At 40.5% G+C, this 19020-nt stretch overlaps 1 protein-coding gene across 1 annotated transcript in view; it reads left to right on the top strand.

Moving 5' to 3' along the window:
• LOC146665929 (transmembrane protein 132C-like) overlaps window positions 1–19020 on the top strand; it is a 189924-nt gene that overhangs the window by 89244 nt on the left and 81660 nt on the right. Inside the window, exon 4 of the mRNA XM_085413739.1 lies at window positions 18748–18891. Within this exon, the coding sequence (XP_085269865.1) occupies window positions 18748–18891 (144 nt within the window). The remainder of the gene's footprint in view (window positions 1–18747; window positions 18892–19020) is intronic.

Genomic DNA, 19020 nt, shown 5'->3' with positions numbered 1-19020 from the left:
TGTCCAGTCACTGGTGTGATTTCTGGATGTCAGGCCCTTCTACTATCTGCTGGTGTCTGCTGGTGGTGCAGGGCCCATTAGCCTTCTATGATTGTGTTTCTCCTTGCTCCTCTTCTTGCTCAGGTTTGTACTGCTTAAGGTATTGACTAAGCACACAGTCAATTGTTGCCATCTACCTGATGGATGGATGTTTCTTGTCTCATCCTGGATGGTGGTTCTGACACTCACTAGGCCTCTTTCCGCTTAGGATACAGTCTCAGGATGCTGGATTTGGGGTGAAATCCTCCATGCATGGTAAGGAGTTTCCTTGTCTTGATGTCAGTGGCTTCTATCTATCAGCATTTTGCTGACTCGTCAGGACTTTCCTTACTCTGCAGGTATTTGGCGGTTGTGGCTTTCCTAGCGGGCTCTTCATGGTTCCCACATGCCGGCGGATTCCCAGGTTCTTGTAGCTGTCCTCCATGTCTGCAATGTTACCTTCTGGATTTGCTATCCCCTCAGTTCTGACTACTTTCCCTCTTTTCATTACCATGCGACTACACTTCTCCAGTCCTAATGACATTCCGATTTCATTGCAGTATATCCTAGTGGTATGGATCAGTGAATTGATGTCTCATTCACTCCTGGCATAAAGCTTGAAGTTATCCTACTTTATGTGTCCTGATAATCTTGTATAGTTCTAGACCTTCCAGGATTCATGTGTGGGGCATTGAATCATAGGCTTTCGTCAATTCAGGTGGTGCACAGGTTGGTGAGCCTGGTCTTGCAGTGTAAAGCGACTGCTCTGTTTACCAGTAGCTGATATTTTGCCACTCTGTTGTTCCTGCCAATGCTTTTCTGTGCCCTGCTTATGTATTGAGCCATGTGCCTGTTCATCTTAGCTGCTATGATGCCTGACAGGAGCTGCCATGCAGTACTGAGGCTGGTTATTGACTGGTAGTTAGATGGGACCGGTCTCTTTTGGGGATCCTTGGGGATCCGAACTATCCGGCCTTCAGTTAGCCATTACAAGTGTGTCTCACTAACAGCAGCTTCATTTGTGCTGCCAGATGCCAGTAGGTGTGAATCTTGTCAGGTCCTGATGCTATCTAACTTTTCATACTGGAGACCCTTTCTTGGATATCTGCCACTGATAAATAATATATATATATATATATTCTCATCCCATAAAAAGAGTAAGTGTACTGTTTGTTTTTCTGTGCAAGTAAGCGGTTGCCTTGCTTGTAAGCCTTAAACTTCATTTAAATTTCACCCTTCCTTCTTCCTTGAAGATGTGAGGCATGGACTTTCCAGCGGGTATAAAATATGCTACTCCGGCGTCTCTGAAATGCACACCATGAGCACTGCATGATGAAACCATTTTGTAAGGATAATGTTCCCTTGCAAGGTTGTTAACAGTAAAAAATATGTCATTAAGTTTATGTTATTTGTGTTTAACACCTGCTACGCAATGGAATGAAAGTATCTGTCAACGCATTTGAGAAGGTTTTAAATTCTTAGTATCTAAAATGTCCTGCACTATACAAATGGCTGTTAGAAGTCCAAATGAAGACAACAAAGGTACCAGTAAATGCCTGTTTTCATGTGGGCAGTTTGAAAAAAAATTTTTTTTAGTATCACCAATATTACAATGTAAGACTTTCCACTTCTTATAAATCACCTATAAATTCTTCACTGACACAAATATGCAATGCAGTGTGAGTATCCATTGCTCCCGAGGAAATAAAAAAAACTACTTACTTTCACACAGAGTGATGAGGAGACTTTGTTTTCCTTTGTCTCAGATCTATTATCAGAGCCCTGAGAGGGGAAAATAACAAGTTTGAGAGGATGATGAGGGGAAGAGTGCCTACAATTGGGAGAAACACTAGTTTTGAGAAGTTTATTATTGGTGATGCTAATGATAACACAGCACCATGTTTGACAAATACTTCTAAATAATACAAAAATCAAAGGAAAATATCTGTCTGTATATTCCTGTAAGATTTTGTTTTTATTTCCTTTTAAGGAGAGCTATAGCGTAGCTTCGCTGAAAAACGAACACTGCAGCAAAAACATCTTCAGTGTTCTACTTTGTCTATACTTTTGTGACAAAAGCAAAACAACAAATGCATCAGCAGGGGTTATGTATTGTTTTTTTCTTCCCAAGCCTTCATCATAGTCAGTTATTCAACCCCTAAATCAACAATCCATCTTCTCTTTGATTGCCTTTCTTTCTCTTTGTCACATCACATCCTTCACGTCCCTCATTTTCAGCCACACGATATAACTCATGTCTTTGGAGTGACTTGGGCTTCTTTCCTGTCTCCTGTATGTAGTGGAGCTTGCTGATGTTGACTGTCCACTGGTGCATATAACGAAGTGAAAATTTGACTAATGGGCTGGCTGACATACTAGCTTTTTCAGCCCTGAATCAATTCATCTGAAATTTTATTTCTGAATTTTTGCAAGGTGCTGAGGCGAATTTGTGGTAATTTCAGACATATGCCTCTTTTTCTGTCCCTGGAGGAAGTCTGAAACAGTGAATGAAACCAAGGTGAAGTTTGTATTTTCTCAGCAAGAGACAATTCTCTCAGATTTTGTGACACTATTATGACAGACCGTACATGGACATCATCTGAAATGTTGTCTTAGTATGGTAACTGTCATCTACCTTGTCACATTGGCACTCCAGCACTTATGATACCTCCTTCCCACTGCTTCACAGAAATGTCACAGTACTGACAAGTACAACAACACATGACATTTAGACCAAGAATGTGTCTACTTTTGGCAGGGCTCTCACATTTCACTCACACCAGCAGGTAGCATTTAATCAATTACATCTGGAATATTCTCTTTAACCTCAGGGCAGCTAAATGACTTACTGACACATCTGACACCGATCACCTGATCACACATCTGCAAGCTCAAACCTTCAGTGAGCCAGTCAATAAATTACTCATAGATGAAGTCAGGAGGGAACAGGCATTTAGTCCCACCTCAGCAACCCTAGTTCCCAGTGCCATTTATGCAGCACACTTCATTAGTCCTAGCTGGCTTTTGTGTTTGTCCCCCGTGTGTCACATCCTTCAAAACCTCCCACAACAATGTGCTCATACAATTTATGATCTAATTAGAGGGCATAATGAATAGTCAACCATTTGTAACGATCGTGATTAAAATGTTTTAGTGATTGCTAAAGATTAATTGTTTCAGTAATCGCTTCAGATTGATGTAATTTGCATACATATGGTAATTAGGATTTTTCTGCTCTTCATCTGCTTGATTTGCAAAAACTGTTTCTGACACTTCTGTCTAGAAATAACTTTCTGCCAAAGTATATAGCAAATATCGCATCTAAAACATAGTTCAGCTTTAGGAAAGTTCTTATACTTTTTTAAGGTTACTGACATATGAAGTTCTCACACACACACACACACACACACACACACACACACACACACACACACACACACACACACACACACACACATATATATATCTATATTTATATAGATAAATATATAGAGATATATATGCATATATGTTAGTCCGATCTGTGTTTGTAGGGAGTATGGCATTCTCACAAGGACATTGACATGATATATTTTTACCCTCTTACAATGACAATAAATGTTGTAGACTTGAACAAATTTCACTGAAAATGTGAAAACTACAGATATTTTCTCCTGTATCCATTTCCATCAAATTCCATCCAGATGTTGTCATGAAATTTCTGCATTTAGCTTCATACAGGCAAAACAGACCTCTGTGCTTTAAGCAATTTGAAGACCATTTATGAGAGCTTTATAAATGTGATTCAATTTGCCATTTGTAAATACTGTAAATCAGTAGGTGGTATGTAGGTGTGATGGTTGGCACTGTTGCCTCACACTCAACGGCTGGCTTCAGTTTATATATAGTATGTTTTCCCAGTGCCTGTGTGGATCTCCCACAGTCCAAAGACATGCATGTTGGGTTGACTGGGGATTCTGAATGGGCTGGTTATCTGTCTCTCTGTGTTAGCCCTATGATAGACTGGTGTATCCCACGTCTTGCCCCATGACATCTGGGATAAACCCCAGCAACCCCATGGCGCCAAATTGTGGAAGTTGAAAATGGATAGATGGATGTATGCCAGTAATATGGCTTACAGCCATACCACCCTGAGCATGTCTGATCCCGGAAGCTAAACAGGGTCGAGCCTGGTTAGTACTTGGATGTCAGACCTCTTGGTAATGCCAGGTGCTGTATGCTTGTGTGTGAATGTTAGAAAGTGCTTAGGCATACATAAATGGACTGTGTGAATGCGTGTGTGATTGGGTTAATGAGACTTGTAGTAGAAAGTGCTCATCTGAGTAGTAGTGCTATGCAAGAACTAGTCCATATAATATTTATCCTCTCTATATAGTAATCCATCCTTTTTACTCTGGAGCAAAGTATTAAATCAGCTGAAAAATACAGTGAAAAAACTAAAGCATGGCTTAAGAGTGATTGTGAGTGGGTTAATAATTCTAGCCTGAAAATGTGCACTATCAGTGATTAAACTAAATTTAAGTTTAATGCCATCTTTCATCACCCTGTTAAGGATAAGTGGAAGAGAATACATGGATGGACAGACACTATCCTTCATTCTTCATTGATGAGGGACTTTTCTTTATTGAACCACCAGTCTAAGGATAGAAGACATCATTTGGTCATTAAACTGTGCAGCCATTTGATGCTTTGATTTGTGATTTTTGACGAAAAGCCAATTGACTACTCATTGCACTGCATTTGTATGTGCCCAATGCTTGGAGCAATGATAGCACCAGTGTTAATCAGTGTAACCCTTTCTCCATCAGGTCCACCAGTCTGCCATAATCTGACCTACTATATCGTGAGATTATACTGTGTACCAATCCAAATATTGGATCAGTCCTGGATCATCCGTCGAACTCAATGGAGGAAAACGCAAAGTCTAATTTTTATCCCGTGAACGCAACCTTATGTCAGATAGGTTTTACTGGAAGCAGTGTTTGCATGTGTTTGTATCCCCTATTTCCTACCCTATTTAACTGGCTAGGCTTCTTTTCAAATGGCAGCCATAGGGATCAAGCTTCTGTCTGCTACAACATGACCTCATTCCTTCAGCTATAATCTACAGCAGCAGTGTAGTAAGTTCCTGAAATCCAGCATTAAAGCAAATTGAAAATTGGAAGTTTTTAGTATCCTGTACATTTGCACAAACATCAAATATGAAAAGGAAAACCCTTGTGACACATATTTCAAATTTGTGTGTCTGAAATCCTGTGCTTGCTTCACAATCCCATGACTCAAGTAAGGATCAAAATATGCTACATGTAGGGCACCAGATTGGTAATGTTCCTGAATTTTACATTTCAAGCCTTGCATGGTGATGAGAACCAAGCTGTGATATACTGGAGGTGATTTGCTTTTGGCCACTGTGGGTGTTGCACTGTCACGCCCCTTGGTGTCATCATCCCGTTGGCCCGCTTTCATGTACACAGTCGCTGCACACACAAGGATCTCCTTGTCATTTCAGTCAATACCCACCCACATATAGCCTTTTTTCTTTATTTAGAATAACATATTCTTTGTTGCATTAAAAATAATGTGACTTAGGGAGATAATGAGAGCTTGGGGGAGATTAAAGAAACTCATTGATTGCTCTAAGCTGTAAGCGTTTGTGAATTTTATTTTTAATGAGCTACAATTTCTACATTTCCTACATTTTTAAAAGAAATAATGCATTAATTACATCTTCTTTCCTCGCTTTTATAGTATGGTTTCTCTATGGATTGCACTGTGGGCCAAAACAGCAGTCCTTTATTGTACAAAAATTGGAACATTAGTGCTATCTCATCATATTACAGTCATAGCACTCTTGAGGCCTTTGCTCAAAGAGTCATGTTTTTAGAACCCAATTTGTCTCATTTGTTTAAGTATGTGGCTGGTTGAATTTGGTCTTTAGCCATTACATTGGGAATTTTCCTTTTTTCATTGCCTCAGTTATAGAAGCCATGTGCATTTTGATCACTGTTCAGATGCTGTTTAAATGGTGCTGTGTGACAAGTGAAAAGTATACTTGAGAATGATAGGACTGCTCATTGTGAGTGTAAATTATATCAATTCAGCTGTTCAAGGATCAAAGGCCATCATGACCTTGGGACCTTTGCTATTTGCTGCAGGAAAATAATGATTTTATTAGTACTAAGATGTCCTATATTTAAGATTTGCTGTATGTATTAAACCTGGGTTTTTAAATTAAATGTTCCTTTCCCCGCTCAGGGGCTTCTCTGAATTTCACTCAAATTCATTTCTCAGTGCTCCTGCCCATGTGATTTCTCTTGATCTGTCATGGATTCTTTCGTGTCATGAGGGTATGGCCAGCTCACATTTCTAACCTCTTCTCATTTGAAGTCAGCCACACTTCTCTGACAGTTATTTCATCATGTTCTCTTTTAAAGGCGAGAGTTTGTTCCCAGAGCTCAGGTCCAAGCTTCATATGTCAGTCATCTGCCTGCTTTTCCCTTTAATTAAAAAAAGACCAAAAGAGATGTTAGATGTTACTGCATATGAGGCATAACCACACTCTGTGTGTTATTCGGGGATGAGCTATGGATGAAGAAAGATTTTGGCTAAAGGCAATCTTGTGCTCTTCTCTCCTCTACAAGTGAAAACTGATTTTCTTGGGTAGTGCAGACCTTGTATAGCCACATGCACAAATGTGGGTAGTGTTTAGTGAAAGACAACATCTACTCAATTAAGTAGCACTCAATACAATCCACCACAGTTTGAAATTACTGAGTGGCACTTTAAGTATTACTTCTGATCATCCTTGTCCCTTGATAGATTGGTAGCTTTTAACCCTCACAGCTAACATGTCCTTATAACGAATATATATGCTGTCTAGTTTAGGATCGTATTCTGTAAAGAACGAGGTGGTCAATGCATATGGAAAAAGAAGTTGAAAAGTTAAAAACATATTTTATATGTATTGTAGGATTCATTAGTTTTACATATCTTTGATAGTGTGATTTACATATGAAAGTCCACCTTTGAATTTTTCTTATAATTGTTTCATAATTTCATAATTATTGTAAATGGCTCGGGATTTATTTAGCACTTCTCTACATTTTTATATACACTACTACATTTGACACTATGAACACTATATACACTACTACACTTGACAGTACAAGCCAGCTTCACAGAGTTCTATAGTTTATGCAAACAGTACGTGTGGCCTCAAGTGGAATTTATCCTTCAGCGAGGGTAGCACGTTTGCGGTCCACTGGGAGTCTGCGGATGACCCGTGTCCCTGCAGAGAGCTTCATTGTCAGATGGCGGCAGTGCATGTGGTACACCTGGTCTGTGGGTCAATCTTATTTGTGTTGTTGTTGGTCTATCAGAAGAAGAGCGGAGTTATAACAGACAAAGAGCTGAAGTGAAACAAGGGTTAACAACAGTGAAAAATGTCGACTGCAGCCACTGTCTGTGATTTTTGTGTTGAAATTTTTGATCTTTTAAGTTTTTTCACAGTTCTACTGTACCATTCCCATTGAATTCTGCTGTTACTCCTTTCCCTTTTCTCATCAAACCAATGTCAGCCAATTATCAGTTAGCATTTTGGAGGACTGCACGGGAGCATGTGTGCGATGGGTAAAAACCCTTCTTCTTGCTGTCTGAACAGAAATGTATACGCAGATGGACACATTTGTGCAACCCCAGTTTATGCCTAGAGACTGTTCGGTACCTTCCTGGCTGCCTCTAGGGGAAAAATGTTGTGGCCAAATGATTGGCGATTGTTTGCTGGTTGTCACAAGCTGAAATTGGTCACACAGAGAGGAAAAACCTCGTTGTGATTGCTTTAGTGGCTAGCAGACTGCCAAAGTTGACAATTTGCTAGCAAGATGCCAACAAGTTAGAAGACCCCCAACTTGTCTGCAAACAGTCGCCAACTATTCGTTGTGCAGTAGTGTAACTGAAAAAGTGTAATGGAGAACATTTTCTTTCAAAGTAAGAGTTGTCTAACCATTACAGCCAACATATAACAATAGGCATAACTTATACTTTATGGTCTCTGTTTTTAGTTTCTTGCACTTTTCAGTTTCACAACTCCTCAGGAAGTATTAGGCAAGTGTTTGTAGACAGGTTGGTGTCTTCAATGTAACTACAACCGACCGTGGCAATCTACTATTTTTTTGTCATCAATTTTACCTAACACTTGGAACAACCATTCATAAACCATTTGGGAAATATAAATTTTTTCCCCTAGCAGTCGTAGGTACTAGAGGGTGGCCAGCTGGTTTCTAGACCTGTTAAACTGGGGCTTTATCTAAAACGGACACTCATATTCCTTGAGAACATTTTGGCATTCAGACCGGAGGAGTCACTAGCCTTCCAGCTGAGGGCTACCTGATTTCCTGATCTCCTGATTTCCTGATCTCCTGATCTCCTGAGCTATAGCAGTTACCCAAAGAACTAAAAAAAAATGAAGCATAACTCACGAAAACATGGTAGTTTTTTTTTCCCTGTATCTTTCGCACATGGAATGGTAGAAAGAAGTGAAAATAAGAAAGGTAAAGTTAGAGGCCATTTAAGCCTTTAGTTTCAGCACTTTTCAGTTTTCACCTAATCATCATGGATGCAGATGATTAGGTGAGCGATTGATCACTTGAACAGATAAAGATGTCAATCATTCATGTCTGAATTGTTTTAAAGTCCAAAACAAATATTTATTTTTTGAACCAACAGACGTATTTGGTACGTCTTTTGGTCCCAAAATGTAAAGGTTATGGATTTGATCACCAACTGATTTTATGCACAATGATTACAAGAGACAGCAGAAACAAACCTGTGTTGGTTTTTAATACTTACCATAAAGAAAGCAAAGACAGTGCTGACAAATTGAAATTTAACCTACTGTAGTAATGGCAGAAGATGTAAACTAAAGCCACATGAACATGACCAGTTGCTTAATCAATTCAACAGCTGAGACATTGCTACTGCTTGTGGTATATTTCTCATCAAAGCTTGGACCACAGTGGTAGAAAGACTACCTGTGAACACTTTCAGCAGCGGTCTCATACCCTATGAAGTCCTAATTACAGGTGTGCTGGACCAAAACACTGCAAACTAGGAAGGAGTTCCTGCAAACTGTCGGCTATTTGTACACGCTTTTCTTAATTAACATGTTTCACTCATTAGTGCTTCAAATTGTCTGATGAAAATTTATCAACCAAGATAAGGTCATTACATAAAATTAATAAGCATGACCGATTCAAGGATGTGTGATTCATTTTTTTATGAATAAATGCAGAACACCAAAGACAGATGGAGAACTCTAGAGGTATGGAGTTGAGGTGAGGGAGGTTTGGGTGTGTAGATGCAGTGAGGAGGAGCATAATGTTTCAAAGGAAAAAGATAAAGACAGACAAAAGCAGATGGGAAAAGAGATGTGCTGAGAAAGACACAAAGGGTTGAGATGGAGAGAAACGCAGCGGCATGCATGGGTGGAGATGAGCATTGTCTGGTGTGCACTCTTTATCTGGATAGTGGTAATCTTGTCCTCAGTTCTCAACATTGCTACGCACCAGCACTTTTAACTAGCTTTGATAATGGGAGGAACAGCATCAAACTCATTAATTGAATTAGCTCTCTCTTTATCTCCACATCTGCCTGTGTCCACTCGCCCCGAAAAACACTCCGCCAACAACTACTCTTCAGCTAATTGACTCAAAGCTCCTGTGCAGCCCTGTTTCATTCTCCTAATTTATTGGTCCAGGTCCCAGCCTGGTTGTGCTGTCAGGGGCTACTTTCTAATTCAATTTTACCCCGTGCTGGTGAAGATTATTTCGTTTTTGAGGACAGGGATATAGAGCAACAGAGAAAAGCCTAAAGAAAATCTAGGCTGTTATACCCAACAGCTTGTCTGTTTATATTTCGTAACAGGATTTAGCTGCAGGTGTTTGAGAATTATGGAACACAGGCTGACTAAATAACCTAAATGCAATTTGGCCAATTTTACCCTTCTGTTTGTAGATTAAATTCAGCTAAAATACCTCTTTAAAATCAATTTGGAATATGCTTAACAATGAGTTTACCAACCAGAGCAATTTGCAATCTATTTTTTTCCCTTTCATTGGTTTCAAGTATATATAAGTGCTGTGACCCTACATCACCTAACACCCCTTTGTAAGAGGTGTTAGGTGATGTAGGAACCAAAGGTACTTTTTGTGACACAGCTCAAATCAAAACTGTTGTGCTCACGTTCATTTATATTCACTAAAAGTTTTCTTTTAATGCTGACTTCCCCTAATGTGTTCATTCTTAGAACAAAAATCAAAACCCTTACCTGTTCTGCGATGAAACAATTATATTATTAATAATCTCCGGCTCTCTTCCAGAGCATGATTTTGTCCTCTCTTGCTCCCCTCACCCCAACAGGTCGTGGCAGATGTCCACCCCTCCCTGAGCCTAGTTCTGCTGAGGGTTTCTTCCTGTTAAAAGGGAGTTGTTGTTTTTTTTCTCCTTAAGGGTAATACAAGGGATAATTTCTCTCCCTTTTCTTTTCATTTAAACTAAAATTATTATAACTTAGAGCTCAAAACCTTTCAGGTAGCCTCTTGATAATGGCACTGACATAAATTTCTGTCTCTTTTGGTTGAAAATGTATAATCAGAACACACAGCAAATGCCATTGCTATATATATAATATTCCAGTTTCTTATCCATTATCTCTCACTTTAGCTTCTTTCCACTGCTGGATGTTTTCCCCATACTCTGGCCTTTTTCACCCACCCTGACACAACACCCTTCTTTTTTAATCCTCACAGCTAATCTGTTTTTCTGCTCACATACCTTTAACACCAAGATCTCCCCTGATGTTGAGACCGTTATGCTCTCAACATCACCCCCACCACCTACCTAACCTATTCTCCTCCATTATTATCAAAAGGCCATTTACACATCATGTAAGAAAGGATGCTTTTGAGTGACAGCAGGATATAATACCTGAAAGTGCAATCATTTGCTAAATGCCGTCTAGTTATTATTATCTTGAAGTGAACTTTTCCTTTCAAGGTAATATGCTGTTCCTCATTTTCTGGGTCCTGGGTTTTTTGTTTATTCCAAATCTGTCCTGCCTCAGTTTTAAATGAGTATGTGTGTACTCTATTAAAGGTCATTAAAGGCAATTATTCCTGCATTTTAAATTTTTTCTGTCTCAAATCCTGTGACTGTCTATCCTGTCAGAGTGATTAAAATCAGACTATCGTATCCAAAGCAAGCTTTTGTTTTGAAATCTTCCTTGCTACTGCCACTGGAGGATGTTATATTACTACTGGGATCCTTGTCTTTCATTAATGGTCTTTTTTTTTCTTCCTTTTTATATGTTTTTAAAATTCATGAATAATTCAATTCAATTTAATTTCTTTATTGTCCCACAAGGGGAAATTAGTTTAGCAGCAGGATAAAAATAAACAGAGCAATAATATAAAATAATGACAATAATAGTGATAAAAAAGTCAAAGGACAGTTATTTGCCATTAAGGAGACAAGATGCCATCTCCATCCATCCATCCATCCATCCATCCATCCATCCATCCATCTTCTTCCGCTTTATCCGGGGCCGGGTCGCAGGGGCAGCAGCCTAAGCAGAGAAGCCCAGACCTCCCTCTCCCCAGCCACCTCCTCTAGCTTGTCCAGGGGAACACCAAGGCGTTCCCAGGCCAGCCGAGAGATATAATCTCTCCAGTGTGTCCTTGGTCTGCCCTGGGGCCTCCTCCCAGTGGGACATGCCCGGAACACCAACCCCAGGAGGTGCCCATGAGGCATCCTTGTCAGATGCCCGAACCACCTCAGCTGGCTCCTTTTCGATGTGGAAGAGCAGCAGCTCTACTCTGAGCCCCTACCACTAATACTTGAACTACTCCACTTGGGGCAGGAACTCATCCCCGACCCGGAGTGGGCACTCCACCCTTTTCCGGCAGAGAACCATGGCCTCAGATTTGGAGGTGCTGATCCTCATTCCCGCTGCTTCACACTCGGCTGCGAACCGTTCCAGTGCGAGCTGGAGGCCATCACCCGATGAAACCAACAGAACCACATCATCCGCGAAAATCAGAGATGAGATTCTGAGGCCACCAAAGTGAAAGCCCTTCGCCACTTTGCTGCGCCTAGAAATCCTGTCCATAAAAATTATGAACAGAATCGGTGACAAAGGGCATCCCTGGCGGAGCCCATCACCCACCGGGAACGAGTCCGACTTATTGCCGGCAATGCGAACCAAGCTCTTGCAATGGTTGTATAGGGATCGAATGGCCCATAGCAATGGGTCAGACACCCCATACTCCCGTAGCACGTCCCACAGGACACCCCGAGGGACACGGTCAAATGCCTTCTCTAAGTCCACAAAACACATGTAGACTGGTTGGGCAAACTCCCATACGCCCTCAGGTATCCTTGAGAGGATAAAGAGCTGGTCCAGTGTTCTGCAACCAGGGCAAAAACCGCATTGTTCCTCCTGTATCCGAGGTTCGACTAGCGGACGAACTCTCCTTTCCAGCACCCTGGCATAGACTTTCCCAGGGAGGCTGAGGAGTGTGATCCCCCTGTAGCTGGAACACACCCTCCGGTCCCCTTCTTAAAGATGGGGACCACCACCCCGGTATGCCAGTCCAGGGGTACTGCCCCTGATCTCCACGCCCTGAGGCGTGTCAACCAGGACAGCCCTACAATGTCCAGAGCCTTCAGGAATTCAGGAGACAAGATGCTGTAGGGATAAAAGAAAACTCGAGTCTTTTAGTCTTCCCCCCAGGGTCTCTTTAAAACGGCGGCCGGACGGCAACAACTCAAACTCACTGTGGTTCAAACAATTAATAATAGAAAGCGCCTTTCTAAGCACATTTCTATTGTAGATGGCCAAAATTCCATCTTGCCAGCGCCCTGAAATTTTGCTAGCAGTTTTTACCAGAAGTCCCAACCGATTCTTATTCTTCACCGTCAAGTTAGCAAACCAGGCAGCGATACAAAAGGACATCACAGATTCAATAAAACTTCTATAAAACAAAGACAACATCTCAGATGAGACATTAAAAAATTTCATTTTCCTTAAAAAGAACAGTCTTTGTTGAACTTTTTTAGTAGTGGCATCAGCATGATGCCACTACAGTTTACGGTCAAGTACCACACCTAGATATTTATAACTCTCAACGATCCCAATATCAGCAGTTAAAATAAAAAGATCTCCTAGTTAGTGATCATCAACTGTGTATTACCAGGGTGTGTGCTTAGGGAGAGAGGGATTTCCCTCCCTCTGCTTGATTATTTTTTATCTCCTGCGGGGATAAATATTCAACCCCCTCCCTCTGATTTTTAGCTCTTGAAACAGTCAACAGCACGAACATCAGTCAAATCAGAAACTGACTTTTAGCGCTTGCAATCTGTGAGAGCAGAGATGACGCTGTTTGAGGAGATCATCCAGATCTCGTTCTGCTTCACCGTTTCATGAACTCACTAAACACAGCTGTTTCAGGGTCAAAACTATCGTTAACTAAATAAAAGAGAAGTGAAATGTGTTCACAGTGGCAGGAGGCTCACCAAAAATCCTAGAAGTATTCATGCTGTGTGTCAAACAGTTGCCTGTTCGTTGACATTCGAATTCGTGACAAAGTTTAGTTATGCAGCTTCTTCTTTCAAATTGTTAACTTCCAGCACCGAAGCTGCTAACTGCAACATCCTGCAGTTATAATGGACATCTCTAGAAGAAAATACATTCACATTTTGTTGGCTTTGTTGGCAGCTGCTGTGAAGGGCTGAAAGAGATTAGCAGCCACACTCCTGTGTTTAAAAAAAAAAAAAGAATAGAAAAAAATAATCATTCACAAGTTTGAATCTGGAGTTCGTGAACACATAGTTATTCCATTTTTACAAATATATTAAGTCATAAACTTTAAAGTCCTACTCCTGATATTAGCAAATGGATGTTTCCTTCTTCCCTGTATGGAGATCTTCAAATGAGAGTTAAAAAGGGGCACTTTGTAGGAAAGCCAAAGGCTGTTTTCTCCTGAATCTACTGTAGAGGAATATTTATTATTTTTTAAACTGCAGCACATTTTATTTTGACAATTTGTTTCTCATGTCATTTTCACACATTTATTAACTTCATTAACAGGCCCCTCCCTGGGCCTGCTTTCTAGGTTTTTCCTTGTTAAAACAGAGTTTTTCCTTCCCACTGTGGCCAAGCTTTTGCTTGAAGCGGGTTGTCTTATTGTTGGGGTAAGGTGGCACTTTAGAATTAAAATTGAATTGAATATGTATTGTATTCAGTTTTACTTCTCCTTGTCACAGTACCTTGACTGTTTGCACATGTGTGTTTTCCCCACCTGTGTCCACTTCCCCTAATTAACCCTGTGTGTATAAATAACTTGCACCTTTCTTGTCAGAGTGTCTGTGATCTGTCCCTCTGCCCTGTGTGTGGATTTAGTTTTGCCTTGACGTTGCAAACAGCTTCAATAAACAGGTTTGCTTTATGCTTAATCCAGTCTGTCTCCTGGGGCCTTTACCTGTATGTCAATTATGGCATGTTTAACTGTTTGCACTGTTATGTTTCTCTGGATCCCCTGTGTCTTAAGAGGAAATCGTGAATAGTACTCATAATAGTATTTATTTTATTTTTTTTAAAGTTAATGGCACCTCTTTATTTTTTTATTTTACCCTTTTTTTTTTATATTGCACTGAGGCAAAACCTGTATAATCCCTTACAATAAACTGGAAATCAGAGTTAATGAAAAACGATATACAATTTTGTTGCAGGCTCTACAGTGAGTAGAAAGTAGAGATGGACCGATCCGATATTACGTATCGGTATCGGTCCGATACTGACCTAAATTACTGGATCGGATATCGGAGAAAAATAAAAAATGTAATCCGATCCATTAAATATCACGAAAGCACCTCACAAAACTTGCAACACGCCGTAACTCACCTCAGAACGTTAGCACGTCGGAGCAGTATGCATCACGTGATAGAGCGGCTGTGGCATGCGGGACCTGTCGGTGGTCTGGATAGCATGTGGAGCTTCGCTAGCAACCCAGCATTTCATCTCCGACAAAGTTATCCCCGAGAGAAGTAAAGCAAGTGTGTAAGTCCATCTCTGAATGTTTGTAAAGCACTCCTGCGTTAAGCTTAACGAGCGACTGCCTCTCGCTCTCCGGCTGCTACTTCAATCATGAAACTGCTTAACGATCAGCTGATCAGCTTTTCTGTCGGGAGTACGTCTCTCTTGTTTGTTTTTGGCCCACTTTGCACCAGAAAGAGGAAACCAGCGGCTGAACAACAGCAGCACGTTTAAGCTTGATCAGCTGTTGTTAGAATGTATTTAATATTACTTTCTACTCGAGGATCTTTTTCTACGTAGCTGACGGCTGGTAACTGTGCAGGGGCGGATCTAGCAAAGTTTAGCCAGGGGGGCCGATAGGGCATGAACAGGGAAAAGGGGCACAAAGACATACTTTTCTTTCTTATTCTCATTTAAAATGTCGAGCTTTTAATAAATAATTATCTGACACCCAAAGTTTTAATTTGATGTAAAATGAATAGAAGTCAATTACTGTATATAGTGACTATTAAGTCTAATATATATACCCTAGTAAGCTATAGTACTCTTTACTTTGGGAAGGTACCATCTGTGCAGTCTGCAATTTTGTTGAAGAAAGATGTTGAATCTATTTAATATTTCTTGAAAAATAATTGATTTCTGTGCATTTTTTTTCACACTGCATCAAATTAAGGTTGATTACGTCGATTAAGCATCATGAGGTGGAGCGTGAGGGGTGGTTCCCTATTTTTTATTTATTTATTTTTGTTGTTGCTGGGAGTTGGAACCCTATTAGTTAGATTGCTTAATATTTACACTAAGTACTCTTTAAAATACCAGAATAGGGAGGATGGTGTAGGTTTAAGTTTATTAGATTGATCAGTATTGCTGAACTATGAAATATTTTTTTTGTATACAGGTATAACAGAATAGCTTTAGTGTAGTTGTTGTTTTAAACTTGAGTATGAACTTGCAGACTTGCAAAATGCAGCAAGATATTTTAAAAAACAGTTTTGTTGGTTAAAAAACACTATATCGGATTCATATCGGTATCGGCAGATATCCAAATTTATGATATCGGTATCGGTATCGGACATAAAAAAGTGGTATCGTGCCATCTCTAGTAGAAAGTGGCCCTAATAGTGTATGAAGGTGATTCAGCCTTTACTGGTGGGGCCGCTAAGCTGGAACTGCTGGCATCTGAAAACATAAATGCATGCATGTATATTTTATTCAGTGTGTTGGTTTGATTGTCTGCCACCCAGTTTGGTCCAGCAGAGTGAAAAGTCTCAACAACTGTAGGCTAGATTGTCATGACATTTGGTGCAGTTGAGCTCAAAGGAGAATTCTTAATGACTTTCTGCAGCACCACTATTAGATTTCTGTTTTTGAGTGAAATATTAGATGAATTCCAATAATATTTGAAACGGGCATACTTCCCCAAGCCCCAAAGCCACAATAGTTATCCACAATAGCTGGCAATTCCTTACCTAATCATCCAGGGCAATTACCAGATTGAAATACGTAACGTACAACACCTGATCTTACAGGATGTTTGCAATGTGTTTTTGTATCCTGTTCAATTTCCTGCTGTGTAAAGTGCATTAATATTAATGCACATAGGTATTTCTTTCAGTATGCAAGATGGATGTAAGAGTGGAAGGTGTGCTGACATGTTATTTGGACTATGGCCATTCTGGTGTGTCATTTCTGAGCCTCAGTTGGGTGGAGTTGAAACCTGTCTTTTCTGACAACCTCATCTCATCTGTAAATACTCATCCCACTGATGCACGGTTTCATGGAATTAATGAGGCAGCTTCATGTGCTGATGCATGTGAAAGGAGAGCTCCCTTCAAATTGCTTTCCTTTATTGCCTCCCCCCCGTTTGTCCTCCCTCCCCCAGAAATCACATTAGCCAAACCAATCTCATTTACAACATGCCATTTCTTAATTCAGCCCCCTGCTCCGACCCTATAGGAGATGCTTTGTTTTTTACGTCAAAGAGTGGATGAATTTCAGGAAAAATAGAATATTATAGTAAGAAAGAAAGAACACAGAGCACATCGACACTGTAGTGGAGTGTAATTCATCAACTACAACGTATTGATTAACTGATCATTTACTCTGAAATGCAGAGCATATTGTAAAAGTTAAGTTTGGCCAACCGCCCCCTGTAAATGCAGGTATCAGCATAAACAGACAAATCAACTTGTTGTTCAAGTTCATTTTGCACCAGCTAGAAACTGATGTGGAAAATAAGGAAAATGCAGTGCATTTATTCTGTGAAATTGGAGTTTGAGATGTGATCAATGCAGCATACAGAATGCTGCATGAAATTAGTTGATTATTGGTCCTTTTGTAGTTCTGTCAGTGCTACATCTGCTTGCAAGTTTGTGGTAATTACTGTGCTGTGGCTAAGGTGACAACTTGGATACAGGGGGGCAGACAGCAATCAGCTGTCTCCTCCTAGTTATTGCCTGCGCCTTCCACACCAGCGGCCTTTATCTTTGCTCGTCAGAGGCAGCGACCAACACAAGGCCAGTTATTACCGCAGCAGCGACCATGATAAGATCAAAGGAGACTGGTTGAACATGGAAGATGTAATGACTGTTCTCTTCTAAGCACTGCTTCACAGAATGTCATGTCATCTCCCCCCGTTAACGTTCATGTTTTTTTCTTCCTTTACAAGTCTTTCAAAGATGCAGAATGAGGACAGTCTTCAATTATTTTGATGTAGGGGGAAAATTACCCAGCGCTGAAATTTTAGTGAATGAAAATGTTCCTTTTCACTTTCACTTTTTTTTCTTTTTGTTTTCCGGTGTTTTACTTTAGAGCAGCTTTCACGTGCCATCTATCTTCCTCTTCTGCTTCCTTTTCTACTTGATACATACGGCTACATTTGTGCCAAAGGTTTGAAAAAGAGCGGGTTGGCATGTTGTAAAAGAACTGGAAGTAACTTCATGTGACAGACGAAAATGCAGAAAGCAGCTGCTGACATACTGGAAGAAGGGGAGGTCATGGTTTCTCACTATCTCAGTATCCTCCCACAGACTGTGACCATGAGTAATGGAAGCGATTGCAGGGGGGAAAAGGGTGGGACGCAGGTAGAAGTGGCATGAAAGCGGTAGATACTGGAGAGGGAAAAAAATGGACACAATTTGTCTGAAATGGTGCTTGGTGCCAAGTTGTTGCCCTTATTTTTGTTTGCAAAACAAGACTTGCCATACAAGATACTACAGTGTGTTTGCTAATTCTGTTTAACTTTTGCAGAATTTAATTTAAACTCACTAACCCTGACTCCTTAGTTCAGCTAGCATGCCATCTGTCATCCTGGTGTTACGACTGCTAATAGAATAAATCTGACTTGTAAACTTTTTCAAGCATAGACCATCCAGCAGCATTCGACGGTTCTTAAGTGTTGTGCTTAACCTTTACAGTCTCTAATGTTTCAGCTGCTGATTCTTCTCATTTTTTTCCGTTTTCCTTCTTCCTAATTGACTGTTAGTGGGAGTTGCCACATTTTCTTCCACACACACACACACACACACACACACACACACACACACACACCCCCACCACCACCATTCTGGGATAGGCTCCATCCATTCCTTGTCATGCTCATGGATGGATGGACTTTTGACCAGTATATTTCTGTGTTTCAGGGTCAAGCTGAAAGATGGAGTGGCATTCTTGGGAGCTAGAGCCAGTAACCCAGTTATGTGGACGGTGAGTCAGGATGTCAGAAGTGAAGGTCACAGAGTTGTCACCCTGCACTGCCACAGGAAGGAGAACAGCTTCAGTCAAAGGTCCGTCTGACTCCCTCCTTCTACTGAATTAATGAGTGTGTGACTGAAATAATAACCTTACATCCCTGCTGAACAACCAAACAGCAGCACCCCGCTTGGTTTCTCAGGTGCTGAAAGAGCGATTGCAAA

The sequence above is a fragment of the Rhamphochromis longiceps genome, linkage group LG7, assembly GCF_057381845.1.
Source record: "Rhamphochromis longiceps isolate RC_006_pf linkage group LG7, R_longiceps_female_GT1.1, whole genome shotgun sequence".
NCBI classification, from domain to species: Eukaryota; Metazoa; Chordata; class Actinopteri; order Cichliformes; family Cichlidae; genus Rhamphochromis; species Rhamphochromis longiceps.
This window is presented reverse-complemented; position numbering and strand designations above follow the sequence as displayed.